Here is a 24,755-nt window from a genome sequence, read left to right on the forward strand (position 1 = left end):
TTTCTAATAAGTTGGATGAGTATCATGAGAGATAAACAGTAGTCAAGGGTAAGCCTGCTACTAGAGAGATGGAGTTGCCATCATCAGTTGAGATGGAAAATGCTGTATGTGGAGCAGAATTAATCTTAGAACATCCGCTCCCAGCAGCGGTTAATTTTTCCTTTGGTTTTCCTCATTTTTTTTTCCTTATTGTTTCAAGTAAATAACTTCAATAATCCCCTCTATCGTTGCCCATCATATATCTTGATTCATCAATTTATTCTGGGCTAGAATCTCCTATTATGTCTTACTGAAGTTTGAGCTTAAAGACTGTGGTTCCTCATTACATGGGCACATTGTTTTCTTTAGATATTTTTCCTTTATATTCCCTATTGAGATCTGCTCTTCTATGGTGATGAGATTGTACCAATTTTCAGTTTGGAATTTTTCTTTTTCAAGTATCTAGCACATATGTGACATATAATGTAGCTGATGATTGCTGGTATTTTCGTCTGTAGCTATTCTTAACTAACTAATGGATAACGCAGGATCACTTTCTTCCAAGTTTGATGGTCATTCCAGCTTCACCAAACATTTCTATATTCTTGATTGGAATTAGGTTCATAATTGACCAGTCTTTTCACTGCCTTCTTTAATTCTATTTAAGTGAAACTATCTACCAGGTAGGTAAATTTTTGCTAGAAATCAAACCAATGTGTGACTAAAGTTTTTTTCATGGCAATTGTCCACCTTTGAGATATTCTCATGTGTTTAATCAGGAATAGAACATGATTGTTCTTCATGTAAGGGGAGCTCAAACATAAGATATTATAAGGCACTCTTCTTCTCTCCTGTCTTTTTCCCAAATGTTCTTTAATGTGCCATGTTTATGGCACTTTTACTAGAAGGAAAAGGGGAGACAGAAAGGATCTAGCAGGTTTTGAGCATCCACAGTGTGCCAGACACTGTGCTAAGTACTTACAGTTTATCACTTATTCTTCATCTCCCAAGGCTAATAGGCATTGCCTCTTTTAAATATGGAAAAAGTGAGGCTCAGGTCATTTATGAAACTAAGTCAAGTTCACAGAAAAAGGTCAAAACCAGCTCTTCTGACTCCAAAGTGTATGCTCTTTCTGTTAACACCATGTTATTTCATAAGTGAAGCACTTTCTTGATATAGTGCACTCTTTTACCTTCTCTTCTAACAAATTCTAACAAAATTCTTTTTGAAAAAAGTGTATGTGTGCGATGTTCCCCTCGTTGTGTCCATGTGTTCTTCTTGTTCAACTCTCACTTATGATTGAGAACATGCTGTGTTTGATTTTCCGTTCTTGTGATAGTTTGCTGAGAATGATGGTTTCCAGCTTCATCCATGTCCCTGCAAAGGACATGAACTCGTCCTTTTTTATGGCTGCATAGTATTCCATGGTGGGGGAATAGGGGAAGGATAGCATTAGGAGAAATACCTAATGTAGGTGATGGGTTGATGGGTGCAGCAAACCACTATGGTAAGTGTATACATTGTAACAAAACTGCACATTGTGCACATGCACCTCAGAACTTAAAGTATAATTAAAAAAAGAAAAGAAAAATGTGTATGTTTTCATTTGTATATGAAAGCCTTGCTGTTTCAATGTTACCAGTGAAGTAATGCCTATTTCCTAAGCTTACTTTCTTTCCTATTGATATCTGTGGCTTGGTTTAGGGATAAACATAAATGTAGGGTGGAATAATTGATGAAGGTCTTCATTAGGATGTGAGTAAGCCTTGTAGAATGGGTAGGTAAAGTTTGACCAGTCAGAAAGAGAAGAATAAGTCATGCAGGAGGCAAGCAGAACTTGGACAACAGAAGGAGCCCACATGCTCGTGGAGGGTCTACCAGATTGTGGGAGGATTAGAAAGCCCCAGTGAAGAATTTTATTCTGTAGGCAATGAGACCCCTGAGCAAGGGGGACGAGAGATGATTGTGAGCCTCAGGGGGATTGCCCTTAGAATTGTGCAAGCTGGGTATGAACAGAGAGGCCATGTTATGTCAGTAATACAGACATGGGATGATAAAAGGCTCCAACTAAGCTGTTGGCAAGAGAGACAATCTACATAATCTTTCCCTCCATAAGCCTGACTTAAATATAAGTCATCTCTGTACAAACAGCAAATATGCAATAAAATCAAAAGCCAATGGGAGACAACGAGAAAGCAATTTGCAATTTTAATAATAATATTCTACATTTTTCAGAAACAAATATTCTGTTCAAGAGGGTCAAGAAAAGTGTTTTTTTGGTTTTTTTTTTTTTTTTTTTTTTTTTTTTTTTTAGATGGTGGATTAGAGACGTTGTTAGTATGCCTCTCCCTTTTGGAAAGAAGAAATAGTGTGTAGAGATTCACACTGTGAACTTTTTTCCAAGAAGCAACACAGGAACTTAATAGGAAAACTGAAAGAAACCACAGGCCCTTTGAAAGAAGTGGCAGGCTGTAGTCTTCACTGTAAGCCAGGTGGAAAACTGTAAGTCCCCAGAGTGCGAGGGCAGATAAACTGCTTCTGGGATATACCCTCCCACTGGGGAACCTGGCAATGCAGCTGATGGGGAAAGGCCTTAATCCTACCCGGCACTGGAGCTGATTTAGGGAGTGGTAGGGAATATAAAAGTAGGAGCAGCAGCGGGAAGACTTTTGTGCATTCCCAGTCTCCAGCATGGATGGAGGGAAGCCATTTTTGGTCCTACTTCACAGGGGACCTCATAGAAGTCTGTCAGCTAACGCAGGTGGCAGTCACAGGTTGAGAGAGGCTCCTAACTGAAATTCGGGATATAATCTCAAGTGCAGACAAACACCCTTGGTCGGAACTTAAGGGTAGGTGGGAAATGTGCTGCTGCCACAGGTGCAGGAGCTGGGTGTTCTGGCTTTGTGGGTGGACTGGAAGGGGTGAGATCTGAAAATCATGGCAGCTGTCTTCTGGGGAGTTCTGAACATAGACTGCTTAGGACTTAGCTAGCTGCTGCTAGTGGAGAGCACTGCAAGTCTGAGACCTGCCTTACCAAGTGAATGGGAGCTGAGTCGGGCTTATTGCCACCTGCTACTCCCCACTTTCTGCACAAACTCTTCTGTGCAGCAGGGACAGCTGTGCTTCTCTCTGGAACATTACCCTAGTGGCAAGAGAACTGCCCTCCAATTTCATAAAAACTGCTGCTTGCCCTGCATGTGGAGAGCCAGAGTGCGGCCCTGTCTGACCCAGCCCCTACCTGGCTTTGTCCTTCCACCCACTCTGGTAACTTAACACAATGGACAGAAAGTTTTGGGAGCTTTATGGCCCCACTCATTATCTGAGAATACAGAATACCTCCCCTAGGTGACAAAGCAAGCACAAATCCCACTGCTACTAACACAGCTGGTGCTCTTTTGCAAGTACCACCTCCTGGCTGGAGGCCAACTGACACAATCCATTATAGCATCTGCAGGTAGAATAACACAGTGCTCAGGAAGGAGAAAATGTGTGTGTTACCTCAGCTATCACCTTTGCCTGCAGCACCATGGCTAACCAGGAGGTCCTGAGTCTGCCCAAGTGACCTGTTCATTACTTCTTCAGCCAGCATTTGAGAAAGCCAACACACTAAGGTTATTTATAACCAAGGAACTTAATAGGGTCTACGTCACTCCCCTGCCATCTCCACCAGAGCTGGTGCTGGTATCTGCTGCTAGGAGACTAGAGGACAGATCACATCACTGGATCCCTTGCAGACATTTCCCAGCACCAACCTGGAGTGTGGCAGCCCCACTAGGTGGTTAGACCCAGAGGAGCAGCAGCATTCACAGTAGTCTGGTTCTCAGAAAATCCTACTCCTAGGCAGAGAGTGAATGTACCAGATTAAGAGAACACCTTGGGAGATAAACAAGTCTGGATGGCAGGCCTTGAGTCCCAGAACTTTCTGCTGGTGCGAAGTGTCTTTCAGCAGAGGCACAGATACAGTGCTGGGCTCAGTGGGGAAAGTCTGCAGCTCTGCCCCAACTGTCAGGCAGCCCTTGTGCTCACAAAGGGCCCTGGAGAAGAGGAATTCTTTTCCCTCCTGTCAATCACTGCAGACACAGCTAGGGCTTCTCCCATAGGAATTCAGCATGAGTGCACCTATAGGCAGCCTTTCTGGAACACTTCAGGGTGACTGGATCCCCACAAGAGGAGTGCCCTCTGGGTTCAGGCTTGCATGAGGGGTAGAGTCACAATTCGTCTCTACTTGGAATATCAAATATTCAACTCTACTTGGAATTTCATTCCTGCAGATGAAAAGAGATGCCTGTCTGATTTGAATAGCTGTAGCACTGGGTCAGGAGTGTGACTGGGAGGTGGATTTCTTTCCTGCTGGCCTGGCAAGGGAGAGGCCATCCTTCCCCCTGGTAAGATCTCAGTGCATTTCACTGAGAGCTTCCCCAGCCACCTCTGTCAAGACTGGGACCTCTGCCGATGATAGGGTGTTGCATTTACCCACCTGCTTCGGCCACAACTGGTTTCTATGCAGGGACACCTCTCCTACTGAGGAAAAATAAACAAAAATGTGCACACCACTGGGGAATGAGATAAGCTTAGAGAGACCTCTGCTATTCCAACCTCATAAGAGACAGTGAACTTAGTCATACACCAAGCACATCATTACTACAGCCAGCATTTGAGAAAGTCATCATACAAAGACTATAACAAGAAACTCTTACAGTCTTCACCCCTGAAAGCACCAAGAGCTGAATAAGGCTGCAATAAACTATAAACATTAAAGTCACATCCTTCAGGGGAAAAAAGAAATAAAACAGTCAAATAAAAAGAAGTCAACAATAATTAAAAGAAATAGTCTATCCAAATGAGAAGGAAACTGAAAAATAATTCTGGCAAGTATGAAAAAACAGGGTTCTATAACATCCCTAAGGTACCACATTAGCCACAGTCCTCCAGACCCCAGAATGGTAGATCCACTGACAGCTTGCACCATGTACCTAGAAAAGCCACAGACACTCAATGCCAGCCTGTGAAAGCAGCCACAGGGGATATACCCTGCAGACCCACAGAGGCAGAGCTGCCCAGGACCTTGGGAGTCCACCTCTTGTGGCCTGAATGTGAGATATGGAGTCAAAGGAGATCATTTTAAAATGCTAAGATTTCATGACTGCAAAGTTTTCAAACTTTTGTGCTCTTCTTCCCTTTTAAATATAACTATCAGTTTTAGCTAATCTCTTTGTTCACACATATGAATATAGACTTTTATAAACAGCCAGGTCACATCTTGAATGCTTTGCTGCTTAGAAATTTCTTCTGCCAGATACCCTAAATCATCTTTCTCAATTTCAAAGTTCCACAGATCTCTAGGGCAGGGGCAAAATGCTGCCTTTCTTCTTGCTAAAGAGTGACCTTTACTCCAGTTCCTAATAAATTTCTCATCTCCATCTGAGACTACCTCAGCCTGGACTTCATTGTCCATATCACTATCAGCATTTTGGTTAAAACCATTCAACAAGCCTCTAGGAAGTTCCAAACTTTCCCACATCTTCCTGTCTTCTTCTGAGCCCTCCAGACTGTTCCAACTTCTGCTCATTTCCAAAGTCATTTCCACATTTTTAGGTTTCTTTATAACATTGCCCCACCCCCAGTACCAATTTTCTGTATTGGTCCATTCTCACACTGCTATAAAGAACTACCTGAGACTGAGTGATTTATGGAGGAAAGAGGTTTAATTGATTCACAGTTCCACAGGCTTATAGGAAGCATGACTGGGAGGCCTCGGGAAAGTTACAGTCATGGTGGAAGGTGAAGGGGAAGCAAGCATCTTTTCACATGGTGTCAGGAGAGAAAGAGCAATGGGGGAAGTGCCACACACTTTTTTTTATATAATACTTTAAGTTCTAGGGTACATGTGCACAACGTGCAGGTTTGTTACATATGTATATATGTGCCATGCTGGTGTGCTGCACCCATGAACTCGTCATTTACATTAGGTATGTCTCCTAATGCTATCCCTCCCCCCTTCCCCCACCTCACAATAGGCCCCAGTGTGTGATGTTCCCCTTCCTGTGTCCAAGTGTTCTCATTGTTCAATTCCCATCTATGAGTGAGAACATGCGGTGTTTGGTTTTTTGTCTTTGCGATAGTTTGCTGAGAATGATGGTTTCCAGCTGCATCCATGTCCCTACAAATGACATGAAATCATCATTTTTTATGGCTGCATAGTATTCCATGGTGTATATGTGCCACATTTTCTTAATCCAGTCTATCATTGATGGACATTTGGGTTGGTTCCAAGTCTTTGCTATTGTGAATAGTGCCGCAATAAATATACGTGTGCATGTGTCTTTATAGCAGCATGATTTATAACCCTTTGGGTATATACCCAGTAATGGGATGGCTGGATCAAATGGTATTTCTAGTTCTAGATCCTTGAGGAATCGCCACACTGACTTCCACAATGGTTGAACTAGTTTACAGTCCCACCAACAGTAAAAGTGTTCCTGTTTCTCCATATCCTCTCCAGCACCTGTTGTTTCCTGACTTTTTAATGATCACCATTCTAACCAGTGTGAGATGGTATCTCATTGTGGTTTTGATTTGCATTTCTCTGATGGCCAGTGATGATGAGCATTTTTTCATGTGTCTTTTGGCCGCATAAATGTCTTCTTTTGAGAAGTGTCTGTTCATATCCTTCGCCCACTTTTTGATGGGGTTGTTTGTTTTTTTCTTGTAAATTTGTTGGAGTTCATTGTAGATTCTGGATATTAGCCCTTTGTCAGATAAGTAGATTGCAAAAATTTTCTCCCATTCTGTAGGTTTCCTGTTGACTCTGATGGTAGTTTCTTTTGCTGTGCAGAAGCTCTTGAGTTTAATTAGATCCCATTTGTCAATTTTGGCTTTTGTTGCCATTGCTTTTGGTGTTTTAGACTTGAAGTCCTTGCCCATGCCTATGTCCTGAATGGTATTGCCTAGGTTTTCTTCTAGGGTTTTTATGGTTTTAGGTCTAACATTTAAGTCTTTAATTCATCTTGAATTAATTTTTGTATAAAGTGTAAGGAAGAGATCCAGTTTCAGCATATGGCTAGCCAGTTTTCCCAGCACCATTTATTGAATTGGGAATCTTTTCCCCATTTCTTGTTTTTGTCAGGTTTGTCAAAGATCAGGTGGTTTTAGATGTGTAGTATTATTTCTGAGTGCTCTGTTCTGTTCCATTGGTCTATTTCTCTGTTTTGGTACTGGTATCATGCTGTTTTGGTTACTGTAGCCTTGCAGTATAGTTTGAAATCAGGTAGCTTGATGCCTGCAGCTTTGTTCTTTTGGCTTAGGATTGACTTGGCAATGCAGGCTCTTTTTTGGTTCCATATAAACTTTAAAGTAGTTTTTTCCAATTCTGTGAAGAGAGTCATTGGTAGCTGGATGGGGATGGCATTGAATCTATAAATTACCTTGGGCAGTATGGCCATTTTCACAATATTGATTCTTCCTATCCATGAACATGGAATGTTCTTCCATTTGTTTGTGTCCTCTTTTATTTCATTGAGCAGTGGTTTGTAGTTCTCCTTGAAGAGGTCCTTCACATCCCTTCTAAGTTGGATTCCTAGGTATTTTATTCTCTTTGAAGCAATTGTGAATGGGAGTTCACTTATGATTTGGCTCTCTCTTTGTCTGTTATTAGTGTATAAGAATGCTTATGATTTTTGCACATTGATTTTGTATCCTGAGATTTTGCTGAAGTTGCCTACCAGCTGAAGGAGATTTTGGGCTGAGATGATGGGGTTTTCTAAATATACAATCATGTCATCTGCAAACAGGGACAATTTGACTTCCTCTTTTCCTAATTGAAAACCCTTTATTTCTTTCTCTTGACCAATTGCCCTGGCCAGAACTTCCAACACTATGTTGAATAGAAGTGGTGAGAAAGGGCATCCTTGTCTTGTGCCAGTTTTCAAAGGGAATGCTTCCAGATTTTGCCCATTCATTATGATATTGGCTGTGGGTTTGTCATAAATAGCTCTTATTATTTTGAGATATGTCCCATCAATATCTAATTTATTGAGAGTTTTTAGAATGAAGGGCTGTTGAATTTTGTCAAAGGCCTTTTCTGCATCTATTGAGATAATCATGTGGTTTTTGTCTTTGGTTCTGTTTATATGCTGGATTATGCTTATTGATTTGTGTATGTTGAACCAGCCTTGCATTCCAGGGATGAAGCCCACTTGATCATGGTGGATAAGCTTTTTGATGTGTTGCTGGATTTTGTTTGCTAGTATTTTATTGAGGATTTTTGCATTGATGTTCATCAGGGATATTGGTCTAAAATTCTCTTTTTTTGTTGGTGCCACACATTTTTAAACCATAGATCTTATGAGAACTCATTCACTATCATGGGAACAGCAAGGGGGAAGTCAGCCCCCATGATTCAATCACCTCCCACCAGGCCTCTCCTCTCACATGTGTGGATTACAATTTGACATGAGATTTGGGTGAGGACACAGAGCCAAACCATATCACCTTACAAGCCCAAAGGGATTGGGATCCTATCTTTAGCCTTTTTTTTTTTTTTTTTTTTCTAGATGGAGTCTCGCTCTGTTGCCCAGGCTAGAGTGCAGTGGTGCAATCTCAGCTCACTGCAAGCTCCGCCTCCCAGGTTCATGCCATTCTCCTGCCTCAGCCTCCCTAGTAGCTGGGACTACAGGTGCCCGCCACCATGCCTGGCTAATTTTTTGTATTTTTTGTTTTAGTAGAGATGGGGTTTCACTGTGTTAGCCAGGATGGTCTTGATTTCTTGACCTTGTGATCTGCCCTCCTTCACCTCCCAAAGTGCTGGGATTACAGGCATGAGCCACCGCACCTGGCCTCTTTAGTATCTTTAAAGAGAATAATTGTCAGGCAAGAATTTTTTATCCTGCAAAACTAAGTTCCATAAATGAAGGAGAAATAAAGTAATTTTCAGGCAAGCAAATGCTGAGGCAATTTGTTACTACTAGACAAGCCCTACAAGAATGCTAGGAGTTCTAAATCTTGAAACAAAAGGTTGATATGCACCAGAATAGAACCCCTTGAAAGCATAAAACTCACAGGCCTATAAAACAATAATACAATGAGGAAAATAAAGTAGGTAACAATCAGCATGATGACTGAGAAAGTATCTCACATCTCAACATGAACATTGAATGTAAACGGCCTAAATGCTCCACTTAAGATACAGATTGGCAGAATGGACAAAAAAAAAAAAAAAAATCACAAACCAAATACCTTCTGTCTTCAAGAGACTCACCTAACACATAAGGATTCATACAAATTCAAGGTAAAGGAGTGGGAAAAGACACTCCATGCAAATAGAAACCAAAAGCAAGCAGAAGTAGCTATTTTTATATCAGATTAAACAGACTTTAAAGCAACAATATTAAAAACAAAAAAGAAAGAAGGTCATTATACAATGATGAAAGAATCAATCCAACAAGAAGATATTACAATCCTAAGTATATACGCCTCTAACTCTGGAGCTCCCAAATTTATAAAACAATTACTATTAGACATAAGAAGTAAGACAGACAGCAACATAATAATAGTGGGGGACTTCAATACCCCACTGACAGCACTAAACAGATCACTGAGACAGAAAGTCAACAAAGCAACAATGGACTTAAACTACACTCTAGAAATACCATTTGACCCAGCCATCCCATTACTGGGTATATACCCAAAGGACTATAAATCATGCTGCTATAAAGACACATGCACAAGTATGTTTATTGCGGCACTATTCACAATAGCAAAGACTTGGAACCAATCTAAATGTCCAACAATGATAGACTGGATTAAGAAAATGTGGCACATATACACCACGGAATACTATGCAGCCATAAAAAAGGATGAGTTCATGTCCTTTGTAGGGACGTGGATGAAATTGGAAATCATCATTCTCAGTAAACTATCGCAAGGACAAAAAACCAAACACCACATGTTCTCACTCATAGGTGGGAATTGAACAATGAGAACACATGGACGCAGGAAGGGGAACATCACACTCTGGGGACTGTTGTGGGGTGGGGGTAGAGGCGAGGGATAGCATTGGGAGATATACCTAATGCTAAATGACGAGTTGATGGGTGCAGCACACCAGCATGGCACATGTATACATATGTAACAAACCTGCACATTGTGCACATGTACCCTAAAACTTAAAGTATAATAATTAAAAAAAAAAAAAAAACAAATGGACCTGATATTTATAGAACATTCTACCCAATAACTGCAGAACACACGTTCTTATTAAGACATGGAAAGTTTTTCAAGATAGACCATATAATAGTTCACAAAACATATCTCAATAAATTTAAGAAAATCAAAACTATATCAAGTACCCTCTCATAACACAGTGGAATAAAACTGGAAATTAACTCCAGAAAGAACCCTGAAAACAATACAAACACATGGAAATTAAACAATCTTCTCCTAAATGATTTTGGGGTTAATAATGAAATCAAGATGGAAATTTAAAAATTCTTTAAATGAATGATAATATTGACACAAGTTATGAAAACCTCTGTGATACAGATGTTGACTACTATACATCACATAAACAGATTTAAAAACAAAAGCCATATAATCAGTTCAATATATGCAGAAAAAGCATTTGATAAAATTCAGCATCCCTTTAGGTAACCCCCACTAACGAACTAGGCATTGAAGGAACATACCTCAAAATGCTAGGAGGTGAATAAAGGCCATATATAACAAACCATCAGCCAACATCATACTGAATGGAGAAAAGTTAAAAGCATAAGTTAAAAGTTAAAAGCAAAAATTAAAAGTTAAAAGGTTAAAAATTAAAAGTTCCAGTTCCTGAGAACTGGAACAAGATAAGGATGCCCACTTTCACCAGTTCTATTCAACATAGTACTAGAAGTCCTAGCTTGGGTAATTAGACAAGAGAAAAGAAAAAAAAGGGCAACCAAATTGGAAAAGAGGAAGTCAAATTATCACTGTTCACCGATAATAAAATTGTACACCTAGAAAAGCCTAAAGATTCCTCCAAAAGACTTCTAGATTTCATAAGCAGATTCAGTGAAGTCTCAGGTTACAAAATTAATGTACACAAATCAGTAGCACTACTATACACCGACAATAACCAAACTGAAAATCAAACCATGAACTCAGTCCTTTTTACAATAGCTGCAAAAAAAATCTAGAAATATTCTTAACCAGGGAGATGAAAGATCTCTATAAGGAGAACTACAAAACACTGCTGAAAGAAATCATACATGACACAAACAAATGGAAACACATCCCATGCTCATGAATTAGAAGACTCAATATTTTAAGAATGACCACATTGCCCAAAGCAATCTACAGATTCAAGGCAATTCCTATCAAAATATCAACATTATTCTTCCCAGAATTAGAAAAAAAATCCCAAAATTCATATGGAACCAAAAAAATAAAAAAAAGCCCAAATAGCCAAAGCAATCCTAAACAAAAAGAAAAAATCTGAATGCATCATCTGAACTGATTTCAAATTTTACCATAATGCTATAGTTACCAAAACAGCATAGTACTGTATAAAAGTAAACACATAGAACAATGGAACAGAATAGAGAACACAGAAATAAAGCTAAATATCTGCAACCAATGGATCTTTGACAAAACATACAACACTATAAATTGGGGAAAAGATACCTTATTTAATAAATGGTGCTGGAAAAACTGAATAGCGACATATAGAAGAATGAAACTGGGTCCCTATCTCATACCTTATAAAAAATCAACTCAAGATGGATTAAAGACTTAAATTGAAAACCTGAAATAATAAAAATTCTAGAGGATAACCTACGAAAAACTCTTCTGGACACTGGCCTATGCAAAGAATTTATGACTAACACCCCAAAAGCAAATGTAACAAACAAAAATACATAAATAAATGGGGCCTTATTGAACTAAAAAGCTCTGTATAGCAAAAAAAAAAAAAAATTACCAGAGTAAACAACCCACAGAATGGGAGAAAATATTTGCAAACTATCCATCCCAACAAAGGACTAATATCCAGAATCTACAAGGAACTCAAACAAATCAGCAAGAAAAAAACAACCCCATCAAAACGTGGGCAGATAACATGAATGGACATTTCTCAAAACAAGATGTACAAATGGCCAACAAACATGAAAAAATGCTCAGTATCACTAGTCATCAGAGAAATGGAAATTAAAACCACAATGAGATGCCATTTTACCCTCACCAGAATGGCTATTATTAAAAAGTCAAAAAACAACAGATATTGGCATGGATGTGGTGAAAAGGGAAGCGTTCACTGTGGGTAGGAATGTAAATTAGGACAACCTTTATGGAAAACAGTATGGAGATTTCTTAAAGAACTAAAAGTAGAACTACTATTCAATCCAGGAATCCCACTACTGGGTATCTACCCCAAAGGAAAAAAGTCATTATGTAAAAAAGACACCTGAAAATGTGTGCTTATTACAGCACAATTCGCAATTGCAAAGTTATGGGACCAATCTAAGTGCCCATCGACTAACAAATGGATAAAGAAAATGTGGTATATACACACCATGGAATACTACTCAACCATAAAAAGAATAAAATGACGTCTTTTGCAGCAACTTGAATGAAGCTGGAGGCCTTTATTCTAAATGAAGTAACTCAGAAATGGAAAACCGAATACTGTATGTCCTCACTTGCAAGCAGGAGCTCAACTATGTTTTTAAAAAATATTTATTTTATTTTATTTTTGAGACGGAGTCTCGCTCTGTCGTCCAGGCTGGAGTGCAGTGGCGCGATCTCGGCTCACTGCAACTTCCGCTTCCTGGGTTCAAGTAATTCTCCTGTCTCAGCCTTGGGGTTCAAGCAATTCTCCTGTCTCAGCCTCCAGAGTACCTGGCACTACAGTCGCATGCCACCATGCCTGGCTAATTTCTGTATTTTTAGTAGAGATGGAGTTTCACCATATTGGTCAGGCTCAAACTCCTGACCTCAGGTGATCCACCTGCCTCGGCCTCCCAAAATCCTGGGATTACAGATGTGAGCCACCGCGCCTGGCCCGGAGCTCAACTATGGGTATGCAAAAGCAAGTAGAGTGGTGGTACAATGGGCTTTGGAGATTCAGAAGTGGGAGCGTGAGAAGAGGTAAGAAATTAAAAAATGACATATTTGTTACAACGTACACTACTTCGGTGACGGGTGCACTAAAACCTCAGACTCCACCACTATGCTCTTCATTTACGTAATAAAAAAACACTCTCCAAAAGCTATTGAAATAAAATTTAAAAAAGAAATAAACCTATTTTAAAACAAACAAAAAAGAAAACTCTCAGAGTTGCTGTCTATAGTTACTTACAACCACTTTCAAGGAAATCTTTTGAAAAAAATAATGAGTTGATATGTATTGTGCAACACCACCCTTCGCCCAACATTGCACTGCTTGAGAAGTTAAGTATATACTATTATTATAACTGTTGTGCAGATAAGGATATTGAAGCATAGAGAGGTTAAGTAAGTTGCTCAAAATCACAGACTTAGCAAGGCCTAGGGCCAAAAACACTCTTAATTTCAGTGCCCTACTTTCTTATTGATTAATAACAAAGTTACTGATTGAGAAAAATATAAAATTTTAAGAAAAAACAAAGAAAAATGAGATGATTTATTGGATACAGTAGAACTTAAACATTTTTATTTAATTTGCTAAGCCAGAAATTAGGCAAATCAATAGTATGTATGAATGTAAACACCAACAAATTCTTAAAATTGGCAAATCAATAGTATGTATGAACATAAACATCAACAAATTCTTAAAATGTTTTTTTTTTTCCCTACAGAGCCCACAGCTATTCCATGGATGGGCACATTTGGAAGTTTGGTTCTAAAATCTAAAAGAAGAAATTTAAGAGTGCTGAAGATAACTGCAACTCCAAACCTAACACTACCTAACATGGTAGTTCTATGTTCTGCCATCTTGAAGCAAAGTGGAACCAGAAGTGAGAGGTAATGGTATTTGAATCAATTGTCCTCTTTTTATTGTCTGGTGAATCTGCTGATATATAGTCACTAGCAAAATTGGCAGGCTAAATTTATCCCTTATGTGTACATTTGGTAAATGTGAAGCCAGTGTAGAAAGTACTCCAACTTTACTTTTGGAAATTGAAACACTTTGGAATTTTCTAAATGTATAAATTCTAAACTTGTAGCTCAACTGCCAATGTTATAAAACTTATTCCTGGGCTGCAACAAAACAAAACAAAACAAAACAAAAACCAAAAAACCACACACACAAAAACACAAAAAAGCCTAGCTTGTAGAAATGGAACTCGTCATTCACTAAGGAAAGCCCATTCTATTTTGTTTTCCTTGTTTAAAAAGTAATAACTTTACTTTAGTATAACTACAAAAAATTATTTTTCCAAGAGCAAAGAAGTTAGAATATTTTCCTTAATTCTCAATGTGGCAACTAAATTAAAAAGGTATAAAAAGGGAATGGACTGTAATAATTATTTCTGGAAATATATTTGCTTTAGATTCTCAAAAATATCCTCAAACTTTGCCAAGGCTTTTTAAATATTTTAAGATACCAGCTTTTCAAGGTCCTGTCTAGCACTAACATTGTCTTATGAAGTTGTTAAGTAATGAGAAAATAATTTTTGAAGAAGAATATAATTAATATATCTCTTACTCAAGCATTTAAAAAAGTAATAGATGTAGTAGTATACAGGCTTTTAAAAAATTTTATTTAATACATCAATACATCTAGTAAAATAGACTTATTTTTAATATTTATATCTGAACATGTGGTATGTGTTTTCTAGCTGGAAGTGTGGATGGAGTCTAGAAAAAGAAAGAGGAAGATAAGTTTATCTGGAGCTTACAAATGAAGCCCAAAACTAGGCAGATTTTGCAGGACCAACCTGCAGATTAGTGGCACCTGCGAAAAGCACAGGGCACCGCAGTGTGCTTCCCAGGTTCTGAGTCTCCCCTGGTAGGTTTACAGTCAGAACAAGGGCAGGCCCATCTTGCATAGGTACATTAGACTCTTTAGATGTTATGCCTGATTTTACCAAGTGCAGTGCAGAAACTGAGGATAATAGATTACATATAATTCAGAAAAGAATAGGACACATTGAAAGACATCAATATGGCACAGAGGAAAAAAGAAGCAAGATACACATTCATAAATTGACATGCATTTGAGATAGCTGTATTCACTTAATCAAAACCCCAAAGATGTCTCTCTGAAAGTCAATAGGTCCCTTTGCAAGAATTATACCAGTGAGAAAATTATGGCAATGAAAGAGATCTGATCTAACCCACCTCCTCCATCTTGCCTTTCCCTTAATCATTCCTGGGCTTAGGCTAAGCTGTCTTTGAGAGATATTTAATTTATAGTTTTAAATGGGAATAGGCCTTCCCCGAGAACTCAATGGCCTTTGCAAAACTAATGAAAGACCATCAGGTTAGGGGACAGAGAGGAGCCTGATTCTGCTAAGGCATAGAAACAGATTGTCAGCCCTTCCTGCAGGTAACACCACTATTGTATATGGGCCTTTGAGATGTGTTTTTTTTTTTTCATGTCTGACACCTAGGGCTCCACTGGACCCCATGGGTCTACCTGGACCCACCAATCCTGCCCCTGTGGCCCCACCCAGAAATGATTTAGCCCACAGGAGGACGGCTTTGACCCCCTGTGATTTCATCTCTGCCCCAACCAATCAGCAGCAAGCCTAGCCGCTGCCACTCCTTTCCCAAAATGCCTTTGAAAAACTCCTAACCTATGAGCGTTGGATAGATTGATTTGAGTACTAACTCCATCTCCTCCATGGCATGGCTGGCCTCATGTCTATTAAACTCCTTTTTTACTGTAAAACCATGGTCTTTCTTTGAGCAGCAGGCAGGAAGAACCCCTCAGGCAGTTATAATAAAGTCACATGCATTTGAGATAGCTATATTCATTTCACAGAAACCCTAGAGATATTTCTCTGCAAGTCAGTAGGTCCATTTTGCATATGACAGGCAAAACAGAACAAAGACATGCTTCTTAAACATATAAATCCTGTGAGCTATTTTCCCACCTGTGTATCTGAGTTATGAGTTTGGGTGACCTTAGGGAAGGAACGTTTACTAGTCTCTCTTGGGAATGGAATGCATTTCGGAAGATGATGTGGTGGCTTAATTGCTCTAAGGCAGCTGTTTTGACAGGGCTGTTTGGAAGCCATTCTGACCTGGCAGCCCTGATACTGTTGGGACATCCTAACGCAGCTTGAAAACAAACAACAACCCACCAAGTCTTGCTAGTTCTTTTTATAATTACCAAACAATAGTGAAACAATACACTCACCCCATCCCTGATTTGCATTGCAGGCTCCCACCTCTGAGGATTCAAGAATGGATGTAGCAAGGCTTAGAGATGGGAGCAAAATATCACATGGGTGAGGCATATTTATTTTTTATATTACTTGAATTAAGAAAAACACACAAGATTTTTGCCTTATGACAAGGCTTTGTAAAAATGGCCTCTGCACCAAACCAAATCTGATTTTTGCACTATCATAAAATCTCCATCTTCAAGTAAATATATGGTTCTCTGCAGGAAAGGAAGAACTCTCTACTTTTTCTTGCCATATACAAGACGAATAGATTTTAGAGGGTCCTAACAGTTATTTGTGAGTTTTCACTTCCACTTTTGGAATGCTCCTTTTGAAACAAAGAAGTACATTATAGCTATAGACTGAAGGGCTGTAATCTGATTAAGTAGGTGGTAAAGACTGCCATGAGAGAGGCATAAAGAATTGTGGGGAAATATTCTTTTTTTTTTGACTGTGCAGTGTACTCCATCCCCGGATTACTGAGAAAACTGAACAGCCTGTCTCCACGGAAATAAAATATTTTCTTCAAGTTATAGCTTTTTAAATCTCAATATTCTATAAAAAATATTATTAAAGTTAGAGATTAATACAAAAATACTTCAGTACCAATTCAAAGAGATAAATGATATCAATTCAGTACCAATTCAGTACCATAAATGATACCAATTCAGTACCAATTCAAATGATAAATTCAAGCATTTATCATTCTGATATTGAGGATTAATAAAAAGAACAAATATTTAGCTTCATATATATATCATACTATATAGTGATTTTTTTTTTCCATTTTGGTCCTGCCAGTTATATGTTGGGAATGTTGCATCTCAAAGTTAATGACAAAAATGAGCGTATAATTATGCCAAAATTTCACATGAGAGCTAAATTATAATTAGTACATAAAAATCTTGTCTCTAATATGATTTAAAGTCTTTCATTTTCATCCATATGTTTGGAAACATGTACTGCTAGGCTTCAAGTGTTAGGATTTCAGTTGATAGAGACTAGAGAATATGGCCAGCAACTTTCTGTCCTACAGGTCATATATGTTCCTTTTGAATACAGATTCTACACCCTCCTCCATCCTCCCTGCCTCTCAAAATTTGTCTTTTACAGGACTATTTCTAGGTCATGCTATCGTTACCCTGACCCCGGTCACTCCCTATGCTGGTCCATCCAAACGCAGAGCCACGATCAAGTCCCTTCTACAACACAGATCTGATTACTTCACTCGCTTTTGTGGGGTAAATATAATCCAAGAGCCAAGCAGGTGCACTGTGGAGGAGGGGAGAATGCAAGAATAAAAAAAGAAAGCCCGCCGGGCATGGTGGCTCACGCCTGCAATCCCAGCACTTTGGGAGGCCAAGGTGGGCGGATCATGAGGTCAAGAGATCAAGACCATCCTGGCCAACATGGTGAAACCCCATCTCTACTAAAAATACAAAAATTAGCTGGGTGTGGTGCCTGTAGTCCTTGTAGCGCCTGTAGCTACTCAGGAGGCTGAGGCAGAAGAATCACTTGAACCTGGGGGCAGAGGTTGCAGTGAGCCGAGATCACACCACTGCACTCCAGCCTGGTGACAGAGGAAGACTCCATCTCAAAAAAAAAAAGAAAGCCTAGGAGACATGTACAAACTTGTAGGCATTTGAGAAATTATGTTCATTTGATTAAAATCAGAAAGACACAACTCGGAAAATGTAAAATACAGATGAAAAAATGAAAGCAATCATCTTCTTAAACTTATAAAGATCTTAAACTCATTTCTCTGGCTTTAAAAGAAGAGCATCAGTATGGAGAAGCTAATGGGATGGCATATCTGAGCCCTTGTTGGGAAAACTCTTAATTGCCTACAGGTTTAAGACCAAGCAGGGCATATAAGCCACTTCATGGTTTGGCCCCTTCCTTCTTCTCTGTGCCTAACAATTTTAACTTCACCAATATTAAACTAATTGCAGTTTTCTAAACCTATCCTACTATTTTATCCTTTGATGATTTTCTACCTGCCTTTTTCTTTGTTGAGAATTTCCTTACTTTCTATCTTTGCCTGACAAACTGATTGATTCTCCAAAGTGCAGCTCAAGTATTACCTTATTTCTGAGGATCATTCCTTCATCCCTTCAAGTTCCTTCTTCTGTGTCATCATTAACTTTCTATGTGTGGTTTTAATGTACTTCAAGTAATGTCTTATACTTATTTTCTCATGGCTATTGTTCCCTTTCAGACTTGATAAGTCCTCAAGGAGAGAATCTATGTCTTTTAAAAAAATCTTGATATTTCCTTACAGAGGTCCTGGCACAAAATAGATACCCAATATATGTGCAACTGAATAGAAATTTATGAGGGAGTGATAATTATCCATGTCTTCTTTCAGCTATGACTGTGTCCCATGACAAAAGTTTTTTGGATGATGATCATTTGTCTTGTCATTTTTGAGTTCAACAGCAAGTGCCAGGGAGAAGATCAAGGAAAAATTGCCTGCATCTTGATTCCAGATTTTAAAAGCTCTGTAACCCTCACTCCAAGGGTTGTGCTTGCAGAAGAGAAAACATTACTACTGGGACTAAAAAACAAAATCCTTTCACAAATGTAACTGAGTTTGTTTGCATGCTCTGGAATATAAATGTTTGAAAATCTGCAATGGCAATGAAATAAGGTATCAAATTCTACAGGCAAAAAGCCATAGAACCAATATTCCAAAAATGGCTCATTAATTTCTTTTTTTACCCACCAACTGTACAGCTTGAGAATGTATTTTAAAAATCTGATCTTGTTTTAAACTATTAAAATATTTTCCAGTGTCTAAATAGCAGCCAGTTCTTATATTATTCATGATTGCAGCCTGTCATTGTGACCAGTTTTTTCCACTACTTAATTGAGTGTGGTATCATTTCCATGTTGCTACTGCCCGATAGTACTGAAAAATGTAAGCTATAAAACTGCACTCATCAAGAAATATTAATGGAGGAGGATGTCCATATCCTTTTACAATGCTTAAAAGCTTAAGCTGTAATAATAAAAAGTTGGCATGTATTTCCTGAAAAAATCAAAAGAAGAACTTGAAGGAAATGAAAGTAAAATCCAATAGGATTACAAAATTAGAACAGAGTTAAGGAAAAATATTTTGAGTACCAGAAGAAATCTAAAATAAATAAAAAAAAATACATTTGTGACACTGCGATGTGACCCAGAAAATTGGCACTAAATTATGTAATTGGAGACTCCTTGAAGAATCTAGCAATGCACTCATTGGAGGAAGGCAATAAAAACATCTTTCCCTGAATACCCATCTGGATTTAACCAGCTAGATAAAGGGAAAAATGAACTGGTAGTTTAGAGAGAAAGCACTAGGACAAAACCTTGTCAGCCATCAGAATGGTGAGACTAAGGAAATGGAGGAACCAAATTCTTGACATGGCTGGTCTTTGCTTAAAGAGGAAGGGAACAGTATCATACTCTATTATTGATAACCAGAAGAAATGGTGAACCTATTTGGTTCGAGTTGATTAGTAACATCTTCATACCTAGTAAAATGTCGTCTCATTTAAAGCCATGGAGAGTTACCACACATGTTTAAGAATTTCAGATTTGAAAGGAGTTAAGGTAAAATCTTTCTCTTGGTATGTGGCTAAGAATTTCCAGGAGAGGTGTTACAAAACTCAACAAGGCTGGTATATTAGTCTGTTCTTGCATTGCTATAAATAAATACCTGAGACTGTGTAATTAGTAAAGAAAAAGGATTTAATTGGATCACTGTTCTACAGGCTTTATAGGAAGCATGGTGCTGACATCTGCTTGGCTTTTGGGGAGGCTTCAGGAGACTTAAAATCATGATGGAAGCTGAAAGGGGGAGCAGGCAGATCACATGGCAAAAGCAGGAGAAACAGATAGAGGGAGGTATTGCTACACACCTTAAAACAACCAGATCTTCAAAGAACTCATTTGCTATTGTGAGGATAGTACCAACAGGATGGTGCTAAACCATTCATGAGAAATCATCGCTTGTGATCCAATCACCTCCCTCCAGGCCCCACCTCCAACACTGGAGATTACAGTTCAACATGAGATTTGGGCGGAACATGCAAACCATATCATTTTGCCCCTGGGCCCCCAAATCTCATGTACTTCTCACATTGCAAAATACAATCATGCCTTACCAGTAGTCCCTGAAAGTCTTAACTTATTCTAGCATTAACTCAAAAGTCCGAAGTCCAAAGTTTCATCTAAGACAGGGTAAGTCTCTGCCACCCATAAGCCTGTAAAATTAAAGACAGTTTATGTATTTCCAAGATATAATGGGGTTATAAGCATTGGGTAATCATTCTCATTACAAAAGGGAGAAATCGACCAAAAGAAAGGGGAGTACAGGGCCCATGCAAGTCCAAAACCCAGAAGGGCAATCATTAAATCTTAAGGCTCCAAAATTATCTCCTTTGACTCCACTGGGTCTTGCCTCCAGGACACAATGGTAAAAGGGATGGGTTCCCAATGCCTTGGGCAGCTCTGCCCCTATGGCTTTGCAAAGTTCAGCTCCAGAGGCTGCTGTCACAGGTTGTTGAGTGCCTGTGGCTTTTCCATGCTGAGTATGCATGCTGGCGGTGGATCTACCATTATGGAGTCTGCAGGACAGTGGCCTTCTTCCCACAGCTCCATTAGGCAGTGCCCCAGTGGGGACTCTAAGTGGGGCCTCCAACCCATTTTCCCTCTGCATTGTCCTAGGGTTCTTTGTGAGGGCTCTGCCCCTGCAGCAGGCTTCTGCTTGGGCACCCAGGCTTTCTTATATTTACTATTACTTTTAATGGCAAAAACTGCAATTACTTTTGCACCAACATAATACATCCTGTGAAATCTAGACAGAGAACATCAAGCCTCATTCATTCTTGCACTCTGTGCGGCCACAGGCTTAAAGCCACATGGAAGCCACCAAGGCTTACAGTAGCTTATGCCCTCTGGAACTATGGCCCAACTTGTACCTGGGCCCCTTGGAGCCGAGGCTGGAGCCAGAGCAGCTGGGATGTGGGAGCTGCCTCCCGAGGCTACACACAGGGCAGTGGAGTCCTTGGCCCAGGAAAGCATTCTTCCTTCCTAGGCCTCTGGGTCTGTGATGGGAGAGGCTGCTGTGCAGGTCTATGAAATGCCTTCGAAGGCTTTTTCTTGTTGTCTTGGCTATTAGCACTGGCTTCTTCTTATATACAAATATCTCTAATAAATGGTTGATCTACCGTCTGCTTGACTTCCTCTCCCAAAAAAGCTTTCTCTTTCTCTGCCTAGACATGAATAGGTTAAAAATTTTCAAATTTTACACTCTGCTTTCCTTTTAAATATTAAAGTTCCAACTTATTTGTTTGCTCCCGTATCTGATCATAGGCTGTTAGAAGCAGTCATGTTACTTCTTAAACATTTACTTTGCTGCTTAGAAATTTATTTCACCAGATACCCCAGGTCATCACTCTCAATTTCAAACTTCCACATATCCCTAGGGCATGGACACAATCCAGCCAAGCTCTTTTGCTAAGGCATAGCATATGTGACCTTTGCTTCAGTTCCCAATAAGATCCTCATTTCCATCTGATACCTCGTCAACCAGGCATTCACTGTCCATATCACCATCAGCATTTTGGTCACAGCCATCTAACTAGTCTCTACAAAGTTCCAAACTTACCCTGTCTTCTTCTGAGCTCTCCAAACTCTTCCAACATTTGCATGTTACCCAGTTCCAAAGCTACTTCTAAATTTTAGGTATCTTTATAGCAATGACCCACTTCTCAGGACCAATTTTCTGTATTAGTTTGTTCTTGCATCACTATAAGGAAATACCTGAGACTGGGTAATTTATAAAGAAAAGAAGTTAAATTGGCTCATGGTTTTGCAGGCTATACAGGAAGCATGGCATTGACATCTGCTCAACTTCTGGAGAGGCTTCAGGAACTCACAGTCATGATGGAAGGTGAAGGGGGAGCAGGCAGGTCACATGAGGAAAGCAGGAGCAAAAGAGAGGGGAGTGCTACACACTTTTAAATGACCAGATCTTGCAAGAACTGTTTTTCAGACTGTCTTTGATTCACATAGTTTCATGTAATAAATCTTCAAAATAGTCAGGGAATGAATTGTAAACAGCCGTTACTCCTTACCAGTTCCTCTGCTTGAGTTCTATTACTGTGTATCTCCTAAAATTTATATTTAAAAATATTTCTACCTGTTTTAAGTATTTATTTTGCTTCTTTGCTCAGCAATAAAGTCCTCTTTATCCACTGAATCCACCCTTGCAGTTTTTCTGAACATTGCTGTTCATGGATCCCCTTGAAACCTATACAAATTCTTCCTAGACAAACGTGGCTTTGCATGCATGTGTGGGTACATGCACACACACAGACAAATTGTCCCACACTCACAGGCATATGCAGTGCTATGCATACCGTTTCATGGGTTCATCAATCCCATAATTCCATCTATGAATACCAGGTTAGGAATTCTTGCTTTGTTGATTTGTGTTGTTCTGGCCTTAGAAAAAATTGTTATAAAGGGCCAGTCTGCCTCTAGTTCATCCTGGTTCTTTGTAGTGAACACTTACGGAGTGTTTGCAGTATGCTGTGCCAGGTTTTGCTTTAGATGACAAAGACACAAGTTTGCTGGACTTATTTTGTTTCTTTATAGAATGTCTAGAATTACTCTATACTCCTTTTCATCTCTACCCAAATGATCTTTGTTGGTAAAACTTTAAACACGCCGCATAATTTACATGTCACATATTTTAATCAAAGCACAAAAGTTTGAATTTTCTGTGAGCAAATTTCTTAATAAAAATCCTTTACTGTAAAGGTTTAAAAAGGCATTGAAGACTTTGGCAAAGTTACCTGGAAAAAACAATTCTCTTTGGAGCTTTGCTCTGGCCTGCTTGGAAAAGCATCTTTTCTTCAGCCAGTCAGCCTGGAATTCACTGTAATGCTCATCGGGCCATGTGATGTACACCTTATAACACAAAAAGCAAATTTCACCTATGTGGATTTTATTTCCCTTCTCCACTATTGCTCTGTTTTTGAAAGCTGTTTAAGATAATCGGGGAATCCAATTATGCTTTGCTTAATTTTTTTTTTTTTTAGACGGAGTCTTCCTCTGTTGCCAGGCTGGAGTGCAGTGGTGCAATCTCAGCTCACTGCAACCTCTGCCTCCCAGGTTCAAGCGATTCCCCTGCCTCAGCCTCCCAAGTAGCTGGGATTACAGGCATGCGACACCACGCCTGGCTAATTTTTTGTGTCTTAGTAGAGACAGGGTTTCACCATGTTGGCTAAGACAGTCTCGATCTCCTGACCTTGTGATCCGCCCGCCTTGGCCTCCCAAAGTGCTGGGATTACAGGCGCGAGCCACCATGCCTGGCCAGCTTAATTTTTAAGATAGAGATTAAGCGTATGCTTTTGGAAAACAAGGAAGCCAAAGTAATACATCTGAGGTCTGAGGCCCTTAAATAGCACTCAAGAAATAGAGCATGGATAGATCTACAGTTCTTGACCTACATCCTCTAAACCTGGGATCCCCAAACTTTCTGTGATAACTGAAGCTAGTTATCGATTAAGATTCCTGCCAAGAGTATTAGAAATAGTAATGATGCGGCTGGGTGTGGTGGCTCATGCCTGTAATCCCAGCACTTTGGGAGGCCAAGGCGGGCAGATCACAAGGTCAGGAGTTTGACACCAGCCTGGTTAACATAGTGAAACCCCATCTTTACTAAAAATACAAAAATTAGCCGGGCATGGTGACCAATACCTGTAATCCCAGCTACTTGGGAGGCTGAGGCAGGAGAATTGCTTGAACCCGGGAGGCGGAGGTTGCAGTGCGCTGAGATCGCCCCACTGCATTCCAGCCTGGGCAACAGAGCAAGATTCCATCTCAAAAAAAATAAATAAATAAAAGAAAGTAATAGTAGTGATGATAAGGAGGACAACAGCAATAATAAAAATAATACTATTTTGAGTATTTATAACAAGTACTATAGACATAACACATTTAATCTTTACAACTCTGGGGGAAGGTACTACTATTATTCTCATTTTTTTCAGGTGAGAAATGTAAGAGTAAACAATATTTCTATCTAGCTAGCAAGCAGTGAAATCTATGAGTAAAGTCCTCAAGTTGGGATGTGGACAAGAGCGTATAAGAATCCTAGTAAATTTGAAAGAGAGAAACATGGAATGGTGGTTGCCTCTGGTTTGTAGTTTTGAGAGCTGTGCTTTTGGGAATCCCAGAACAAGACTTGTATCTCTACATACTAATTTGACTAAAAGACATTAGTCAATGCCATTTTTTTTTAGTGTTCACTGTATGCCAGGCACTGTTAAGCATTTTTATCCATATTATCCCAGTGAATCCTCACATTTCTATGAGCAAGTTCTTTTAGTATTCGTATTTTACAAAGGAATAAACTGAGGCTCAGAAGC

General features: G+C 39.3%; 1 protein-coding gene across 3 annotated transcripts in view; it reads right to left on the reverse strand.

Moving 5' to 3' along the window:
• Positions 1–24,755, reverse strand: part of BBOX1 (gamma-butyrobetaine hydroxylase 1) — a 95,747-nt gene that overhangs the window by 56,043 nt on the left and 14,949 nt on the right. For all 3 annotated transcript variants that reach the window (XM_054440335.2, XM_054440336.2, XM_063671044.1), the window contains exon 3: positions 23,178–23,292. In XM_054440335.2, coding sequence (XP_054296310.2) covers positions 23,178–23,292 — 115 coding nt within the window. The remainder of the gene's footprint in view (positions 1–23,177; positions 23,293–24,755) is intronic.

This window comes from Pongo pygmaeus, chromosome 9 (assembly GCF_028885625.2).
Source record: "Pongo pygmaeus isolate AG05252 chromosome 9, NHGRI_mPonPyg2-v2.0_pri, whole genome shotgun sequence".
Lineage (NCBI taxonomy): Eukaryota > Metazoa > Chordata > Mammalia > Primates > Hominidae > Pongo > Pongo pygmaeus.